Source organism: Musa acuminata, chromosome BXJ3-3, assembly GCF_036884655.1.
Source record: "Musa acuminata AAA Group cultivar baxijiao chromosome BXJ3-3, Cavendish_Baxijiao_AAA, whole genome shotgun sequence".
NCBI lineage: Eukaryota > Viridiplantae > Streptophyta > Magnoliopsida > Zingiberales > Musaceae > Musa > Musa acuminata.
Genome location: NC_088351.1, coordinates 7,177,450 through 7,197,432, shown reverse-complemented (window position 1 = coordinate 7,197,432; position 19,983 = coordinate 7,177,450). Strand labels below are relative to the sequence as shown.

Below are 19,983 nucleotides of genomic sequence, written 5' to 3'. Positions count from 1 at the left end.
ATAATTACATGTCAAAGAAAATGCCTAAGTGCCACCTGATGCATAGGTCACATTGAAAGATTTTGTAAATAACAGATTTTGTTAATAAACAAAGAAATGTTTCAACAAATAATAACAAAATAGCCTCACCTCATAAGGATCTCTAATAATTTCAACCCACCATCTATAGACATCAAAAGGGTTTGCTCTTAGGAAACGTAGAAGCCCATAAATGTCATCAAGCCTGCGTTGTATAGGTGTCCCAGTGATACACCAACGGTGTTGTGCATGTAAACGCATAGCCATCTCTGTCACAGAAGCTTGGTTGCACTCCACCATTTGTGCCTCATCCAAACATAGTCTCCACCAATTTATCCTTGTAAGAAGAGTAGGAACAATTGGGTACCTAGATATATGAGAAAAAAACATTAATTACCGATTTATATACTTAAATAATTTTTTTTAACTTTTATATAATACATTTTTTCAAGGTATGTAATTTCGTACCGTACCGGAGTTTCGACGTTCGCTCGGTACGGTACGAAATTGTATACCGAGCGGTATACCGCTCGGTATATATACATACATATATATATATATAAGATTATATATATTTGTAAATATTTATATATAAATATTCTTATATATAAGGTGATGTCACCGAAAAAGGCAACACGACGTCGCCTTTTATAAAATATTTATATATATTAATATATATATATATTTTTTGTTCTGTCCATGTACCGGTAAGTTGACGGACCGATATGTACCGCCCGTACCGGGTGGTATTATTCAAAATTGCATGTCTTACATTTTTATACATTCCGTGTGTATATGCTTACTAAAAGTATAATGGAACTGAAAAATAATTTAATATAATCTTATTACAAAAGCTAGGTCCTTTCAACAAGGTTCTAATGTCCATTTACTCTCTAGCCCTAAAGACAACAATTTCATACATGCAGAGAACTATCATCTTAGTGTCATTTACAGATGATTATGTTTGTATTACTGAAACTATTCACTTTACCTAATGGAAATTTCCACATGGCCTCGTTAACAAAATAAATGCCTGAAGTGACACAATTTTGCTCCAAAAGGATCAGAGTTTTAAACTCCGAAAAGTTTCTATTCTATAGTCGTGTTGGGAATTAGCACTATAGGTTATTGCTCAAGGGCCAAATTTGCCCACTCCTATAAACAAAATATTTCTAAGGTTGCCACATTCGAGTAATAGAACATCTACAGCATACATTGATTGCATCGTCTAGATGTTTTCACGAAATTCCATTTTCATTTGAAAATCCACTCATGTTACACAAGCCACTAACATTCATTTTCAGGTTGTTACATATATCACAGGAAGCTAGTAGGTAGCCTAATTGCACATTAGTTATATCTAATGCCTCTACATTAATTGAAAAGAAGAAAAAGAGGCAAACAAGACACATAAGCCAATAAACGAGCAAATCCATAGTTGACAATTGACATGTTTACCTCTTTTGGTATCTCAAAAAACGACGATCACCATCATGTCTATCAGAATCATGTGACAAGTCTTCTTTTAGTATATCATATGTTGTCAAAACAATGTCTGCACTAGCTAGCTCCATCATATCAGTTCTTGAAGTAATCAAAGAATCTAAACTCCTTGCACCTTCATAAATGCAGATTTTCAGGGAACCAGACCTCGTATGACTAAATAAAAAAGAGAAATAGGTTAGCTCCAACTCCCAAAACCAAATACATCTATCATAGAATCAAAGTTTAGCAAGATTCATAACCTAGTGTTTGAATGAACAGGATATACAACTATCATACTAGTAATGAAATGATGGAACCAAAAAGCAAGTAGACCACAATAAGAATGGATCTACATGCCAAATCATTCACAGAAGGTGATAAAATATGCAGATATGTTTTCTAGTGACATAGCCAATTCAATTTGAGCAGATTTGTTTTGAGTATTACAATGCATAGTATCAAATAAGGTGATCGTAAACAGGAAAATGTTTATGATCATCCTGATATTAGAAATACATAGAAACCAGGGAATTCCTTTTCACCAGAACCGGTACACCGGCCAGTATTTACCACACCATCAGGCTTGAACAGATACACAGACCTGACCCATTTCAGGCAGTTTGATTCAACCATATAAAGAACAAATTGCATGTCTCCTGATCATCGCGGTCCAACCCTAACCGTGAGAGCAAGTCTCGACATGTGGAATCAGCTGGCCCCTACCTCCCCGCTGCCCACTGCTATCATCAACTGGGTATGCTCCTCCTCCTTCCTCCTCTTGCTCCCCTTCCTCCACCACCTCCTCTTCTTCCTAACTCTTCCTCCTCTTTCCTCCACTGCCTCCTCTTCTTCTTTTCTCTTCCTCCTCCTTCCTCCTATTCCTTCACTGTCTCCTCTTCTTCCTTCCTCTTCCTCATTCTTCCTCCTCTTCCTCCACCAGCACCTCTTCCTTCTATTCTCCCTCTTCCTCTTCTTCCTCTTCAAGACTCTGGTACATTCCAGTGTACCATGTGTTGGTACACTGGCATTGGACGGTATGTACAAGGACTGATAATACCCTGCTACGAGATTGCAATCAACCATGAAACTAAGCATAAATGGAAACCTGTAATACAGGGTTCCTTCTAAACCAGTAGAACAAAATCATTATGAACTGAAATGAGATACGTAATGCACAATATCCAAAAATTAAGACAACCTTCATAATTCAGGTTATAGTCATCCTATTCACTTGCAATGGACCTATCTATTGATCTCAATAACCTCTTGAGGCATTAGCTCCCCTGACCTTAATCAAAATGTAGTAATTTTTAAAAATCGACCAATGGCCAGACCGCCAGAGAACAGAGCCCCTCTATGGCATGTTTCAGTATGAACTGCAAGTACCTTGCCAAGAATTGTCTGTGCATAACATAAAAATGAGACTTGTTTGATCCAACCAAGAACCTCAAGGACCAACCATAGAAATCTACGCAACATTTATGAGGTGCCATGACAAAGTTATACACTGATCATACAGAAAGAACAAATTCAAAACAACATTATGTTTGTAGCTTAATTACTTTGCTATTTGACTAGTCTTCAAATCAGTATTCATCCATGAACTACCCTTTGCTTTTCCAACATTCTCACTCCAAGAAAAGTTAATAGAATTGTGTGCAGCAAGAAAGTCGTTTCTATGTTTCCCAGATAATTAATTAATTAATTTTGGAATTATAATTAAAAGTTTATATGTGTTCTCTAGGTCACTAAATCCACAATATTCTTCATAAATAGGTAAGATTGGATTAAATGAAGAATGACACAATCAACTGGTTTTAACACAATTTGAACTTCTTAAGTGAACTACAATTAAAATGCAAATTTTGATCAACTGAACAAATAGATGGTTTGACCTACAAAACTCAAAAACAATAAAATTGACATGCTAAGTCAAAAATGGTATACTAAACTATGAACTCAGACTTAACCCACTTACTAATCAGTAACTCATTTATAACATAATCACATAAAAGAGCAACCAGAACCAGCTTATTTAGTTTTGACTTTTGAGTTTGTGTCCAGTTAGCAGGTCAAGTTAAAAATTGTCACCCTTGCTAGCAGCACAAAGAATAAAATAAAAAATGATGTGAAATCAAAGAAAATGCACATAAAAGTCTTCAAGTAGAAAAAAGTTTTGAATTGATGGATCTAATTACATATCTCCACCTTAATAGAACAAAATATTCAAATGAATGAATTTTTTTGCATCCCTCTACTATATAAGAACAAAAAGAACTTCCACAATCCACATTCAACCTCATAAAATCAAAAGGTGTGCAGTCCTATATTAACCAGATAAAACCTCCATCTTTGAAGTGTTCTGCAATTGAAGTACAGTATTATAAGTCAGCACTCAGCACTCAATCAAATTAATAGAAATATCAAATTTTCCGCCAACCATCCAGTGAGCTTGATAATTTAATTGCATCCCATAAACAATGATTCAATTTTTATGACAAAAGATAGGTCTCTAAAACCCATTAGCAGCAAAAGAAAAAGTTCTTTTGTGACTTAATTTTTTTAATTTGTTAACCAGAAGAATCATTATTCCCCATTTCACCTGAACCGATAAGAAATGGGTGGTATGTAACAGTATGTGCATGAGTCGATATGTGGACCACCTTGTTTCAAACTGTTTGGTCCAACCCAATAAAATTTTAAAAAAATTAAAAACTTAAATTAGGCCTCGCAAGCAAATGCCCTCTTCTCGCGGGGAGCATGGAACCGATGCCACCGCCACTACCATTCATTGCTTCCATCTAATGCCACTGCCTCTACCACCAAATGCCGCAGTCGCTACCATTTGTTGCCGCCTACCTCCTATATGCTCCCTCCTCGTCTTCTTCCTCATCCTTCTCCTCCACTGCTTCTCTTCTTCCTTCCTCTTCCTCCTTCCTCCACTTCCTCCACCACCTCCTCTTCTTTCATTTTCCTTGCTCTTCCTTTTGTTTCCTCCTTCCTCCTCCACTTCCTCCACTGCGCCTTCCTCTTCTCCTCCTTCTTTGTCACGTGTTTGGTATACTGGTACTGACCGATATGCACCAGTCCGGCCAGCAATCGGTATGGATCCGATACAGTATTCCTTGAGAAGAATGATGAGTGTGTTAATGCTTCAAAGCATCCATGTATCTGCAACATGAAACCGCCCTTTCAAGGTAGAATTTCTACAAACTTAAGTATTATTTATTTCAAATGTAATCAATCTCCAAATTTTTTTGGTGCATCAAGCAGGACCAGCTTCTAACCTGCACCCCACCACACTCCATTCACCAGATCACCAGACAAATCTACAATGAAACTAAACTAGATTTTATCTCTTATACATAAATTACATAAACCAAATGGGAAGAACAATGGCATTCAGGCACCTAATGATTGAAATTTTCAGCTACTAGTTACTTCACAATATGGACCATCAACTCATGATTAAAAGGCTCTTGCAATCTTAAATGCAAGACCAAAATTTCAGATTATATTATCCAGCCAACCACAAACCTGGTTAAATGCAGAAAAACAAGCAAACAATGCTAAAAGTTCCGCAGGAGTATCTTTGAAAAAATTCTTTGCGCAACACTGCCAATCCATTTTCATCCATGTTCTCTTTGAGGTTCAAGATGCTCAATGGTCATTATGTTCAATCATCTGCAATGGTTTAAATACCAGTACTTAACCAACAACTGATTCGTTGACTAACCAGTACAATATGTGTAACTAAGTATATACCACGGGAATGATTATTAAAAGATATTGAGGTGTCGGTCTATGTCAATATACCTGTAACACGATTGGTGGAAACTAGAATTTAGATCAATGAGTATCTGTCCTCTTCAAGAGAGAGAAAACAAAAAGGTGTTTTCACAATGTTCGTGTACTGTGCTACCAAACCCAACGAAAAACATACACCACGATGGCACAACCAGCTCCTACGTATAATTTTCACAAATGCTATTGAACAATGCGTTGAATTAGAAGAGGCAGAAGTATAGTTTATCCAGATAAAAAGAACATTCAGCAAGTTCATTAAGCACTTTATAAGGAACTAGAATTATGCATTAAAAAAGTTCACATTCAACAGACAAAAAAGAAGCCAATGGATGAAGAATCATACCGCATTACTTCTGACTGCCACTGAGCCAATATAGGAGCTGGGCATACTATAAGTGTTGCACCAGTGTACGTGTCAATCTTAGCAGCTTCAATAAGCTCTGAGCACAAAGAACATATGTAATCCCCACTGATTTTTACTATGTTGCTAGTATCTTTCTTTTTATGGCTATACTTTGACTCGGACAGAACTTTTACAGAGCCACCACCCTTAGTTTCATTTTCATGTGAAGGCAAACTGCTCTCTTTAGGTGAGTAACCAACACATTTAGCATGCTGCCATGCATCACATAAATCACATTGCACCCACAGCCCCCTATACCTTGAACTTTCACTGGCAGCTCCACAGATACACTCAACACGTTCCCATTTCTGCCTTTTAATCTTAACTTCTGCTTCAATATCATGACTGTGATTGTTGTAAATGAAGCCTGCTTCCAAGGACGGCCTTCGATGAGCCATGATACAAGCCAGCAACTCCAGAGTCTTACCCAAGCCCATCTCATCTTTGATCAGGAATCAGAAAAAAGGAAAAAGTGGTAGTGACATGATCTGCGTAGTATTGAGATGGTGATGGCATAATTCAGGTCACTAGAGAAAATAAATATAACTACTTACCAGCTAATATCCCACCAGAAACATGTAGCGAAGATGAATCTGGATGCAAAGAAATGTTCCCACTGAATAAAAAAAGAAAGTCCAATAAAAATAACCAAATAAAAATAAGGTTAAAGAATGTCGCATACTAGAGAAAAAACAGTTGTTATAAAACATTATATTTTCAGTAAGACTTGACCATGGTGAACAAGAACAGACTCAACAATGAGAAAATGAACAGTTTCACCGATGAGAAAATGTACAAAAAGCTATCTATTTTATAATGCTCATGCATTTCCTGATACTAATCAAATGCATACCATGATTCTGATGAAGATTGTGAAGCTTAAGTAGTTTTAACTGGCATCATCAAAGCTAGCAACACCTAGGAAAAAGTTTGTCTTCGAGGCAAACTTGACCATTCTTTCTGGTCTGCAGTTGTTACCACTATTTGTTGCTACTGAGATCCACAACAGAAGTTATCGAAGTATCAGAGTGTTAATGTAACTTCTTTGCAATTGAGCTCCAATAATGTTCTTTACCATTCTCCAGAAAAGAAATTGGCATTTCACTTAAAAGATCAATGTTCTTTTGATGTTATGCTTAAGACCTTCTGTGGTAACAAAAAGATTAGTAATAACGCTTATTAAAAATTTCTTATTCAAAAAATTAGTTGTTAAGTTCCCCTCATCTCTTAAATAGCATAAACAACAAACTACACAGTTCAGTCACATATGAATGCCCCTGTGAAATGGAGGTTCAACATCAGGCCAATGACATTTCAAATCAGAAGAAAGACCCACAGTTAAAATAAATCTTAAGCAGAAATCCTGTGAGAATGCTACTGAATATGAGAATTCAAAGTCCAATATCAACAGAAAATTTAATATAGGCAGGTCACTGACCACCATATGAGATGGAACTATGAAACTCAAAACATGACACTTAATAAGGGATACTTTGACTCAAATCCATAGATTCTTTCCTACCTGGTGACGAATGTCGTTGATATCTTTCAAGTTACTTTCATCGTCAATATATTTTTGAGGTGGAGAACAAGTTTACCTATCTCCTTTTTTTTTTTCCAAACTGGTGGTACTATGTTGGACAAAAATCCAGTTAGCAAATGAAATAGTTCTCAAACATTTCAAGCTGTCACGGGAAAATTATGGATGTTCTAGTGAACAGATGATTCTTCCACTTCAAGCACTTAATGGTAGGTAATGCCCAGGTGAATTTCCAAAAATCTAATATGCTATTCAGTTTGCTATTTCCAAACCCTCCCTCTAACACCTACCAGGCTCTCTACTTTGAAAATTATATAAGAAAATGATCAATTTCTCTCCTTCCCTACTGATATTTTTATTTTAAATGTTCTTTTCCTCAAGGTTTACATGCTGCCACTTTCATTGAATAACAGTCATGCCAACATTTGATTTTTCCTACAATTTTGAAGGCCTACATTAAAAAAGACAATGCAATCACAGATACTTGATTGTTTTTGAAGTCTCACTTATTTGGTTGAATTTATAAATTATAACCCAGTTGTTTGGTTGGTTCAACTAGTGCCCATAAGTATATTTCAGCAGTTTGGTTGCCTACAACTACAGTTGATAAGGTAACATCACAGGTTGGGTGATGAGCATACTCTTCTATAAATCTCAAATGTGGATATTGTGAAAATATTACACATGTTTCCTTTTTTCTATCACCTCTAACAAACAAAGCACATCCAATTTCCTGTTCCACACATCAACAACAGTAACACTTTCAGAAATCAGATTATGATGAACTTTAGAAACAACACATTAGTTGATTTGCGTGTTTGTGATTGGCAGATTTATTTAAAAAAATTAGCAGACCCGCTGTGATATCTTTTTCCTGCAAATACATGAAAAAGAAAGCTTCAGATGGAGGGCAAAAGTAAAAGGCATGAGACGAAAGCTGAACTGAGAAGAGGGGCAGGTAAGGAGAAAAGAAAAGATGAATAGAGGGTTGAGATAGAGGAGGGAGAGGTCATAAAAGAAGGACACTAATGGAACGGGAAAGGGAGAATAGAAACTTCACCTTGCAGCAGACAGCTGCAACTGGCAACAAATTAGTGTATGAACTTTTGAGGGTTTGTGATGGAAGGGGAAAAAGAGTGGTAATCATCAGGGCAAGTCAAAAGGGGAATAAGGACTCTCTCGACACATCAGTATTAATGTAACTCAAAGTCAAAACTTGGGCAGCCTACCGAGATAAGGCAAAGTGTCCTGCAATCTTTCTGCAATCTGCTGCAGTATCAGCATTGACTGACCCTATTAGTTTGGAATATGCACCAATGATGTTTCACAAACAACTTTATACCAGTATCATGGTGTTGCATTTGCTTATGGAAGGGCTCAATCGTCTGCCAAGTAATGAGTCATTTGCAAGTTGCAAGGCATATCCACGACGTACTGCTTGATACTAGGCAAGGTTTTAAATCTGTCTGGCACTGATTCTAGTTTTCAGTTGACCTGATACAGTACCGAGACCATACCATATTAACAGTGTATGACTTTGTATCTTTCGGATCTTGCTGGGTCTAGTTCCAGACCCATCCAAACCCTCTTAAATCTGATTTGTATAGATCCTTGCCTCAATAATAAACCAACATATGTTTTAAGACCCATTATAAACCATATATAAAATGCATAAGAAAAAAATTACTAAAAAAGTTAAAATTAGCATATGATATGCGCGTATAAATCAAATTTTAGCTGATCTAGTCTACATCCATGTAGAGCTAACCTAAATCTGCATCCCTCTTGGCCAGATGCATGCATATCAGCCTAAATATATATGAACTCAGGCCAGTTTTGGTCGGAACTAGCATAGATCTATGCTACATTAGTGTAAATCTATTTGCAAGTACTTCAATCATACTGATCTTGCTTGAATCCCACAAATCTAAACCATATCCATATGAATCTAGTTTACATCCACCTGGCAATATAAATCCACAAAGAACTATTTAAGATTCGTATATATCCCCCCTAGATTCAAGTACATCTATGATTCATCCTCATATGAATATAAATGCAAGGAAAAGGATGCATAGATCTAGAAAAGCAACAAATAAACATGAATCCAAGTATGAAGCAAGACATTTAAAAAAAAAAGCAAAAAGAGAAAAGCTTAGATTTACCTATGTTTGAAAAGAAACCTATTTTTCTATAGATTGAAGCTGAATTTGAATGAAAAGGCTAGTTCTCGGTGTGAGAAGCAAATGGGTTACTATCATTTGAACGAAAGAAAGCATTGAGATGGAGCAGCTTATCAACCAGTACCGGAGGCTTATGAAATGAAAACTGGTTGGTTAGCCCAAAAATCAATCATCACCAAGCATTAAGTCAGTATGAATTATTACAATTGAGTAAGGGGTGGTCCATGTGGCATATCAGACCCAGACCAACACATACCAGCTGGTAGAGACCCATACCAACAGTATCTTAAACCTTGCAACTAGCTGTCTGTACTAGATCTGAGTGATATGTACTGGCCCCAACAAGAATCGAGACGCAAACCACCATGTACAAAAAAATTTCCACAAACCATAGGAAGAACAACCTTATCCATGTCAGAGTAGGACTCCAGAACCAAATATAATTACAGAGTAGGACTCTAGAACTGCAAGAATATGTGTTGGTCGTGTCAACAGAATATGTGTTGACCATGCCACAGCCGAGGTCAGAATAAGAATACAAGCATTTATCTCATCCATGCCTACATAGGTTTCTTAGATTTCTTGGCTTTCTTTCTCATCCTAATTACAGTACCCCATAATTCACCTTTCTTGCTAGATTCAAGGACCTTTTTCTTGCTGGTTTATCATGTTCATTCTCCTATTTTCTGCAAGTCACCCTCATTATTCAAATATCAGCTTCAACTGTAGTTTCCTTTTTTGTGAGGTCCAACGACAAATCTTTTGATTGGTCTATCAAGTTCATTCCCATCTTTTCCTGCAAGTCACCCTTGTTCTTCAAATATCAGCTTCAACTAAAAAGGCATATCCAGTGTATAAGGCTCTTGTGGGGTTTGAGGAGAATCAATGTATACCGTCGTTCCTCAAAATATAGAGACATTGTTTTCATGATTCAAACCCTAGTCTTCCAACTTGCAAATGAGTAACCTTAGTGTTGCACCAAGGCCAACCCTCAAATATCAGCTTCAACTGTAGTACTCATAATAATTTGTCATAACAGTAGCTATGTGACAGCATGAGCCTTGGCGCATGGTAAAATTGCTCCATTTAGCTCAAGCTTAATACTTTTGATCCTCACTAGAACTGCTATGGAGAGAAGCCCTGTGCAAAATAGATCATCCTACTAGCTATGTAACAAAAGAAAATAGAAATTTAATGCCACAAGTTAAAGTACATATAAGATGACCATAGGATTCTCACTTCAAATCTATCTAAATATGTATAGATGTTCAATAGAAATTTACATCAAACATGAGGAAACTAAAGCTGAAGTTATCAACATAATTCTGCATACAAATCCATAACCGCAACAGGAAAATCAGGATGCCTGTTTCCAATAACAATTAAGTTTATGTCAGAGATCCAGAGAAAAATATAACTCAACTTGACAATATATACACCAGCATGCTACCAATTTGACTCCTGAAGATTTTTCAACATTGGTTGCTTTCCTTTCCTATAACTATTTTCATCTTAGCCTTATATTGTATGTAATTAACCTAATGCCACTTCTCAATTTTTGAAGAGTTGTCTTATCATACAAGAATGTACCTCTCTCATTAGAAGCATTTACTATAAAAAATTAAGAATTTACAGCAAAACTATAGAATACTTGTCAGGTTCATATATGTTCCTGATGGGTCCTCTAATGGATAGCCAAAGAGGATCTCCCTCATAAACCTTATGGTAAAAGATCATTTCTCGTCAAAATAAGATGTTCACAGCAAGGTTTAGAGTTTTGAATAATATTGCCAGGTACGGGCGATATGTACCGGTACGCGACGGCCCGCTACCGGGTGGAACGCTTAACATCGCCCCGTATCGAACGATAGGGGGTTATATCAGCCGGTAACGGTCAAAATTTTGACTATTATTGCTCGGTAACGATCGAAATTGATCGTTACCAATCGATAACAGTGCTTCAACGGTCAAATTGACCGTTGTAGCCCTTTTTCATAGGTTTTTAAATTCATCTTCTCCCCTATTTCACTCTCATACTCTCTTAAACTATCTCAAAATCTTTTTTTCTCACATTTGCGCTCTCGTAAACTCTACAAAACAACGATTTGTGAATTAAATCAAGGCTAATTTGGGAAGATTAAGAGGAAAAACTTTCTAATCAAGATATATGTATTCTCTTTCTTTATTTAGAAAGTAATTAAGATATTTAATTTTATGATTAGTGTGTTTAATATTGATTAATTCGATATTAGACACTTAATAGGTCAAATATTTAAAGTTTATATTGTAATAAAATAATCTAACAATTCAAATAATTTTTCTGTAGATATTTCAATATTTACAGAAGGACAGTTCGTAACGAACCGAAATACGAATTTTGCACAAGGCTATTCCTCAAAGTCCGAAAAAGATATATGATACTATTCTTACCAAATTTATATTGATTTTGCTAAACTTATACTATTATCATATTTATTTCTAACTTAAAAACTCTATCCTAACTCTTTTTTATTTTTTGATATTTTCAGAGGATTTTACGACTAAATTAGGTATATCACTCGGTACACCCTGGCAGCTCGGTATACAGTACCGTACCCCGAGCAAACCTCAAAAATCTGATACAGTACGAAATTTCAATCATTAATTCACAGTACATGATCTGGAAGTTAGTACCAGATTTTGCTTCTTCCATTTAATTAGCGATTGAAAAGTTAGCACCAAATTCAGCATATTTGAAGAAATCTTACTTGAATGGATTGTAGAACATTCTGGAACTCCTATCAAGAAAATTAACAGGCACAGAATATGGAGCAGATAGCTGATCTGGTGCTTTCTCCCCTGAAATTATGTTAGCTGCCTTCTCCCTCTGAACCATCCAATAAGCAGCACGGCGCTGGTAGGGCCTTAGACATGGGAGCAAGTCAGGAAGTTCTTCATCCAGCATAGGCTCCTCCCTGCCAAAAGAAACATATCCATAAAGTAGTTAAATTAAACTGAAACCCCTTAAAAACAAACTTCCATCTTGAGGTAAAAGGGTGAAGATAAAGCTTCTTAGTGTTTGAACTACCAAATCCAACTCTAAGTTGCATAGGCCTCACAATCAATGTAACAATTACAAAAACGTCCTAGGAAGAAGTTCCTTGAGCACATATTCCTGAATATTTGATTGGTAAACAAGCTTTAAAAAGATACCATGATCTAATTTGATCCACATGTAATAACAGTCAATCGTGAGCATAAAAAGAAAAAGGACATGCAGCAAATTACTAATAGATTCACGTTACTATTAGCACTCACCTTGAAGGCTTAATGGCTTCATAAAAGTCAGCAATATCAAACTGAGCATGCTTGCTTCGGCCATAACTAGAAGCTTCATCCACCTGTACAGAGGGACCTTCTATTCCATATATAGCTTCTGAGGTTGTAACTTCAGGGCGTAACCAATGCATGACATTCATCATACTCTTTCTCCATGGCTGCCTAACAGTTTCTAAAATGGAATCACATGCATCAAAGGCACTTTTCAACACTTCTACCCTAAATCGAAGTGCCGGAACATCAACAAAATCTTCAACAACAAAAATAAGCCGCAACGCCAGGAACTTCAGATACACTAGATGCACAAGACTTGAGACACTCTCATCGGGCCCATCAAATGTACCAGATAATGTAATGGAACAGTTTTTTCCATGCTCTCTACCTTGATCTTCTACAAAAAGAAACTCTAAAAAGATGCTATCAGTAGCTGATAATACAGGCCACTGACCCAATCTAAAGCTACCTTCGTTTACATTGCACAAGCGGAACTGAAGTGAAAATTTTAATTCATTGAAGCTATCTTTTAGCAATCCGTAATCAATTTTTCCATCAGAAAACTTAACATCATTTAGAATCACTTCAGCTATATCAAGATGCTCAGCAGAACCCCAACTGCTGCAATCTACATCAATATAAATAGGTTTGCTACAGTTAGAATGTTCCCCATTATCAACTGCACCTACTTCTTTGCACAAATTATTATTTTCTAAATGTGGCGCTTCACGACAACTTGGGCCGTCATTTACAGATACTATGCCTCCTGACCTAATCGGCCGGGATTTCTTTCGACCCATCTTCCCAAAAAAAAGGGGTTATATGCAAAAAATCATACTAATCCCTACTAAAAAAGACAAATACCTGCAGAGTAAGAAGCAACAAACTTCATTAGACTATCAAAAAAAGCAAGTAAATAATTGGGCAAACAAATTTATAAAAGTTGGACGCATGAGTCAAAAACCTTAGTCATTTAACAGAAATGCAATCAAGGTAGAAAATTACAAGATTTAGATCTAAAAACATTAGGTTTTATAAATTACAGGGTAAAAAGATTTTTATACAAGAAGAATTGGAAAAAATCCCAAAAAATCAAATATTATTCCCAAAAAATGACAATAAATCAACTATTATTCCCAATTAAATCAAATATTAGAAAAACAGACAATAAATCAAATATTATTCCCAAAAAAATAAGAAAACTACGACATCATAGAAAGAGCTGAACTCCCTCGAAGGGATTTATTCAGCAAACAATAAATCCAATTTTAAGAACACTAACCCTGTTGCAATGGAAACTTAAAAAGATATCTTCAAATGATTGAAAATAATTTTTCGGCTAAATAATTTCGGAAACGTTGGTTGCGAGCAAAGGGTTGCCTAAATAAATTTTTAAGATAAGAGAGTTAAGTTCTTGAAACCTCACCCGTTCGAAAAGATCCCGATCCAGCTAGAAAATTGCAATAACTCGTCGTCAAGAATCACAGAAACAAAAGAAGATCTTTTCAAGTAAAGCACCCGAAACACACCCAACGAGGTATTAAAGAAAACAACTAAATAAAAGACGAATTTGAGAGCTACAGAGTCATGAAAAGAACCTAAGTTACATCCAAAGCTTCAATTCAGCAGACATAAGTGAAATCTCAAGAACCCTAATCTTGATGCAGAAAACTAAAACGAAATCTACAAGCGATTGGGACAGAAGTTCCAGACAAGAGAACAATGCATCACAGATTACTTGCTCATTTCGGAGGCCATGAAGTTGTTCTTGGCGGCGAGTTCCCCGCGTTGGTCAGCTAAGATCGTCACACAGAGATGAGGCCGATAACGAGGAGAGCGAGGGTGCGGAGATTCTTTCACGAAGACCGAGTCGGTAAGAGGTTTTGGGTCGGGTTCAGATCGGAGGTACATGCGAACAAATTTACTCTCAACGGTGGATGAAGGAGGAGCCTGTGGATCCAACAGCTAGAATGAATCCAACGCTGGTGTGAGCCCTCGCAGTTTCTCGCGACCCGCCATTTCTTTCCAGTATCTCATTCATTCAGTGTTGCGATTTTGTTAGTTCCGAGAAAGAATTCCAGCGAAAATATTCTTTAATTTCATTTTAAGTTGGACATTTTACCTATAAAACCCTCTCTTAATTTATTCTTATACACGGATTTTTCTTTTTTCGTCAATTTGATGAAAATATCTTGGCCCTCCATCAACAATCACCGACCCTGCCACCGCCATCCCCCTGCTTCCATGGTGAGCCACGCCTCCTCCCCGACATCCCCTCTTCCCCTCCCTTCTCCCTCCTCCTCCCTCCCTTCCCTGTCACCTCTGTGAAGCATCCCTCCTCGACCGATATCCTTTTCGCCCTCCCTTAGCAAGGTTACCGTTGTCCCCCTTTCTCGCTATCGATCACTGCTCTCCTCCTTCGTTGCGATCGACCATCGCTCCCTATCCTGGCGAAGACGGGGAGCTCCCTGCCTGCGCCGCCCTCTGTCACTTTATCTTTCTCACTGATCGAAAACGGAGAGACCTCTAGCCCCACTCACGGGGTCTCGCCTCTTCACGGCGGTAGCAAGGGACGGAGGTGGCAACGTTGCACAATCATGGGTGGTGGGAAGGGGGGAGGAGGGAGAATGGGGGGAAGAGGCAGAATGGGGGGAGGAGGGAGAGTGGGTAATGTATTTACTTCATACGTACTTGGGGATAATAGCAAGGTTCATTGGTACGATAATATTTCTAGGCTTGAAGCAATCTCAAATCAACAGATCAATTTGAATTAGAATCAAACTGGATCGATAGTTCAATAGTGTTTTGAATTGAATTAGCACGAATCAGATCCGACAATTCAATTTCGAACATCGAGAACCAGTTTGAGTCAGTAGCATACCAAATTTGGAACATGCTTAGGAATGGTAACAAAAATTATCTCATTGGCATCAATAAAATAGGAAGCTGAGATACCACAAACAAATAAGTCCACAATAACTCCACCCTCAAGCAGATCTCCATCATCATTGCCAGTCAACCACTAACAAGATTATATGGAGATCACTATAGATAAATGTATAAAGACTGAAGAACATCAGATTCAGACAGTCTTTTACACCATATGACGACCTAAAACATTGACATAGCAACACATTACAACAGAGTTCAGAAATAGCAGCAGGTCCATGGAGACAAACACAAATGCTAAAGACTGTTACCCAAGAAAAGATGATCAACTTGCAGCGATGGGCGATCGCCTGTGACACTGGAGCAACTGCCGGAGTTGATGATAGCCGTCCCTGTAATGCTCTAGCGAGAAGCAGAGCTGTCTTATTGCTTCCCTCTTGCCCTCGGCACCATCAGATATCACAACCTTCTGCTTGTCCACTTCCTCTTCGAGGTCTTTCATTCGTGACTTCAGATCCAAACTAGCTTTTCTACCTTCCTCCAATTCGATGATCAGTTTCGCATTTTCTAATTGAAACCGATGCAGGTGCTCATCCATCTGGATGATTTGACCGTCACGCGACCTAACATCGTTGGTAAGAGAATCCACCTTCGCAGTAAGCTGGTCTTTCTCAGCTGTGAGCATGTCGACCCGAAGTTTTAGAGCATCTAATTTCTTATTTAGCTCGGTGATGTGCTTCCCACTCTCCTCACATGCTTGAATCCTGTCAGCATCGAGCTGCCTTATCTGATCATCCAGAATGTTAATCTTACCCTCCAGCGAGGCATTGGACTGAGAAAGAGCAAGTACTTCAGCTTCAAGTGCCAACTTCTCCCTCGAAACATTTTCAATAGAACTTGAAGTTGAGACTTGCAGTTCTTGAATCACAACTTGCAGCTCAGAGAGATGACTCTCCAGTGACAACTTCTCCAGCAACATTTTCTCTGTTTCTTCTTTTAGTTCCATGTTTACATCTTCAAGGTATGCAATTCCAGCTTCAAGGCTGGACTTCTGCTGCAAAAACTTCTCCTTCGAATTTACTAGTTCAGTTTTGCACTCTGCGATTTGAATATCACGATTTAATAACTCAGTCTGGAACTGCTTAGTAGTAACCTCTGTTGCTTCCTTTAGGACCAGAATCTCATACTTATAAGCTAATACTGCATTCTGCAGCATGGCAACATGTTCATCCAAGTTCAAAACCTTCTCCTTTTCTGATCTGAGCTCTGTCTCCATTGTTTCCAAAGAAATATTAGTCTCCTCAAGCTTGCTTTTAAGGACCATGATCTCAGTTTCTGCACTGTGAAGTTTCTCATTAGCAGTTGAAAGTTCTTCCTCTAGTGACAAGATTTTGGAATTACAGTGATCATGGCAAATTTTCTCTCCCTGTCTCTTGACCTTCTCCCTCGTCTCACGTAGCTCATCCTCTAGCTCATGTATTTTCTGCTGTAGCCTAGAGGAAATACCATCACCATTTACCTCGTTGCCATCATCAAACTCAGACTCTGAATCACATTCCGAAGAGGATGAATACGAACCATCACTTCCCTTCCTGGACAGGTCAGAACTGCCACCAGAGCCGAGGAAGAAATCAAAGCCAGCAGCCCTTGGACTTGGCTTGGGTGGTTGTGGCTTTGACTCAGGTGTGACTTCCAATGAGTGAATGGACGAAGGAGAAGGTGGATCTGAAACATGATCAGATCCACTGCCTGAAACTTGAGATCTGAGCTCTGACCGAATATTCTTGCGAAGATCTCCAGTCACTTGGTCATAACGCTCAGCGAGCGCACGATACATGCGGTAGAAATCCTCAACTAGGGATATCAGCTCAGGCCGCCTTTGATAATACACCTCAGCTTTCTTTGCAAAAGATTCTCCTTCCTCTTCTATTAATTTCAGCATTTGTTTGACACTTTGATCCATCTCTGCATGGACGGATGATTAAACCAATTAAAATGTTCTACTCATGAAAGAACAAACAACTGCACTCATGTTTATCAAATTAAAGGGTCTTGCCATGACACATCAGAGCTGATAGAATCCAGGTTGCACTGATGAGTAAATGGGAGAGATCCGGTCTACAATTAACTACCATATACAAATATATTAAAAAAGACATTAATAGCTAGATTTTACATTCTTACTTTCAAGATTTTCTTCAAGCCATTTTGAGTTCTTGCGGCTGATATGACTATCCCACCACCATGAGTGGGATTTTCTGGATACCATCCGCTTCATTTTTTTACCAACTGTACTACACTGCAGAAAGCTTGTAGTTCAGAATTGGGGCCCTGTCAATAATTGAGAAGTTATATCCATCGAGAACAAATACTTTAAAAAAAAAAGAGCAGAATATGAATTATATTGCAGGTATATCTATTCATTAACATAAATTTAATGCAAGAGGCATCAATTATCAATATAATATGCGGATTTAGTAATTGTCCTAGTTTGAATTGTTTCCTATACTGATATGTCAAATGAACAGTTAAAGATGCTAAAATGAACACAAACAGTAACCTATTTACTGATAATAATACTGTTAGAGACAGTGAACCAAATTGACTATCAATTTACTGAAAGAATTACCATACGACACAAGATTCTAAGTATCTTGCATGAAGATTGATAAAATTTGGTGGCCTGGTTTCATGGAGAAGAATTTTCTCAGATTGAAAACAGAACTAAACCAAAAATAAATTAAATGATACTTGAGTCTAAAATTGATTTGCACCATGAAGGGATGTACAGATAGAAAAGAAGATGAATCCACCAATTCACATTCAAAACAATTAAGTGTACTGATTAAAACTTACAACATAAGGCTCAACAGTTCAATGTTTGTCATTCTTCAAGACCAAAAAGTTGGACTGACAGATATCGTATCACTGTATTAGCAAAATCTAGTGCCGATAACAGCATGTGCAAGATTAAGCTGGATAGCAATAAGAATAGCTATAGAAACAACAAATTGCCAACGCAGACCTTAAATGAGTAAGATTCAATTCTCAAACAGGATCCAAGGAAAATAAAATCAACCGAAGGAAGAAAAAAGAAGGAAACAAAATGAAGCATGAAGCAATTTTTTTTTCCTACGAGGTGATACAGAGAATAACATGATGCTATACTACACTTGGTAGAAGCAGAACCTAACGGTTAATGATTCCAGCACCGGAAACAGGCATGCAGATGAACCCGACAAGCAACAAAAAGGTCAAAAGCTGATGGAACCCACAAAGAGAAAGTGGTCACAGTTAGCAAAAAGCTTAAAGAGAGACTTCTATCTCACTGGATGACATGATCAAATACTCGGCAAAGTTCTCAATTTGTTTGGTGGGAAAATGTATTCTTGGTCAACTCGAGGAAAAATAAATGCATCAGAGCAAGGCAACGTGATACACCCATTCGGACAGGTGCAACATCTCAATAGCGACCTGCACTATGTAAAGGCTCACGTTTCATTGGACCACTTGCTATGGAAGCATATCTATGTTTTATTATTTTCAGACTAATTTCACAGTCAAATAGACCATTGTTCACACTATTAACAAAGAATTTTTTCATTAAACTAATTAATCCGTCAATGCGGGATCCGAAAAAGTCGAACAATTACAACTACAAGGTTCAGTGTTAATCTTTGTTAGCGAAGACAAATCTATAATCATCATTTTATAAGCATGTCCTCACATGCTTCTTGACCAAAAACTAGCTAACAGATGCAGGTCTGCATCAAGAGTTCATATGTCCATCTCCGACTCACATGAATCATAGGATCATCGAGCTGATGAGTTTAATGTAAGGTTAAGCAATTTACAACATAATAAAATACATTAAAAAAAGTTGGAATTTGGAAACATAATGATAAGTTCTTCTTTTCTGCCCTTTTGAGTATGCTCCATTCTCACCAAAACTACTGACGTCCTGGTGACCGAGCAGATCATATACCAGAGGCTTGAAAGAAGAGAAAAACTTACACCATTCTCAACAAAAGAAGGAAAATTTGAAGGAAAAGAAGGGTATTACAAACCACTATCGACGAACAACCGATGATTAAGCGGAGAGACAAAGAAATAGACGATCTTTACCTCAGATGTGGAGCTTCCGCGCTGGAAACTCTGGACCTTCCTATCACGGCAGATCCACCGTCGGATCCAACGATCGGAAGGCTGGGGAAGGGATCAAAGGAGCCACCTCGAGGAAACCTGCAGTATCCGTCAAGAAGGAGAGCAGTGAAGGCTCCCAACACATACTCCCTTATCAAAGCGCCAGGGTTGTCTCCATCTCGATAATTAGTGTCCTAAATGAC

At 37.7% G+C, this 19,983-nt stretch overlaps 2 protein-coding genes across 6 annotated transcripts in view; both read right to left on the bottom strand.

Moving 5' to 3' along the window:
- LOC135582761 (uncharacterized) overlaps window positions 1-14,770 on the bottom strand; it is a 39,558-nt gene extending 24,788 nt beyond the window's left edge. For 2 of the 3 annotated variants that reach the window (XR_010494954.1, XM_009393400.3), the window contains exons 1-7: window positions 14,487-14,769; window positions 12,734-13,612; window positions 12,184-12,390; window positions 6,268-6,329; window positions 5,654-6,155; window positions 1,477-1,677; window positions 130-385 (exon numbers count right to left, since the gene is read on the bottom strand). Coding sequence is in view for 2 of the 3 variants with exons in the window: in XM_009393400.3 (XP_009391675.2) it covers window positions 130-385; window positions 1,477-1,677; window positions 5,654-6,155; window positions 6,268-6,329; window positions 12,184-12,390; window positions 12,734-13,548 (2,043 nt within the window). In the remaining variant the exon portion in view is untranslated. Of the gene's footprint in view, window positions 1-129; window positions 386-1,476; window positions 1,678-5,653; window positions 6,156-6,267; window positions 6,330-12,183; window positions 12,391-12,733; window positions 13,613-14,346 lie in introns of all 3 variants that reach the window. The other variant, XM_065142627.1, reaches the window with a different exon arrangement.
- Window positions 14,771-15,652: 882 nt separating this feature from the next.
- LOC135632440 (protein NETWORKED 4B-like) lies at window positions 15,653-19,910 on the bottom strand. 3 transcript variants are annotated; one of them, XM_065141029.1, is made up of 3 exons: window positions 19,763-19,910; window positions 17,822-17,946; window positions 15,653-17,602 (listed from the first exon to the last, which is right to left on the bottom strand). In XM_065141029.1, exons 2-3 carry the CDS (start codon window positions 17,913-17,915, stop codon window positions 15,963-15,965), a joined length of 1,734 nt encoding a protein of 577 aa, XP_064997101.1. In that variant the 5' UTR covers window positions 17,916-17,946; window positions 19,763-19,910; the 3' UTR covers window positions 15,653-15,962. The 3 variants fall into 3 exon arrangements, with proteins under 3 accessions (XP_064997101.1, XP_064997099.1, XP_064997100.1); XM_065141027.1 differs by having other exon boundaries at window positions 17,822-17,968; window positions 19,763-19,900; XM_065141028.1 differs by having other exon boundaries at window positions 17,822-17,936; window positions 19,763-19,891.
- Window positions 19,911-19,983: the final 73 nt, after the last annotated feature.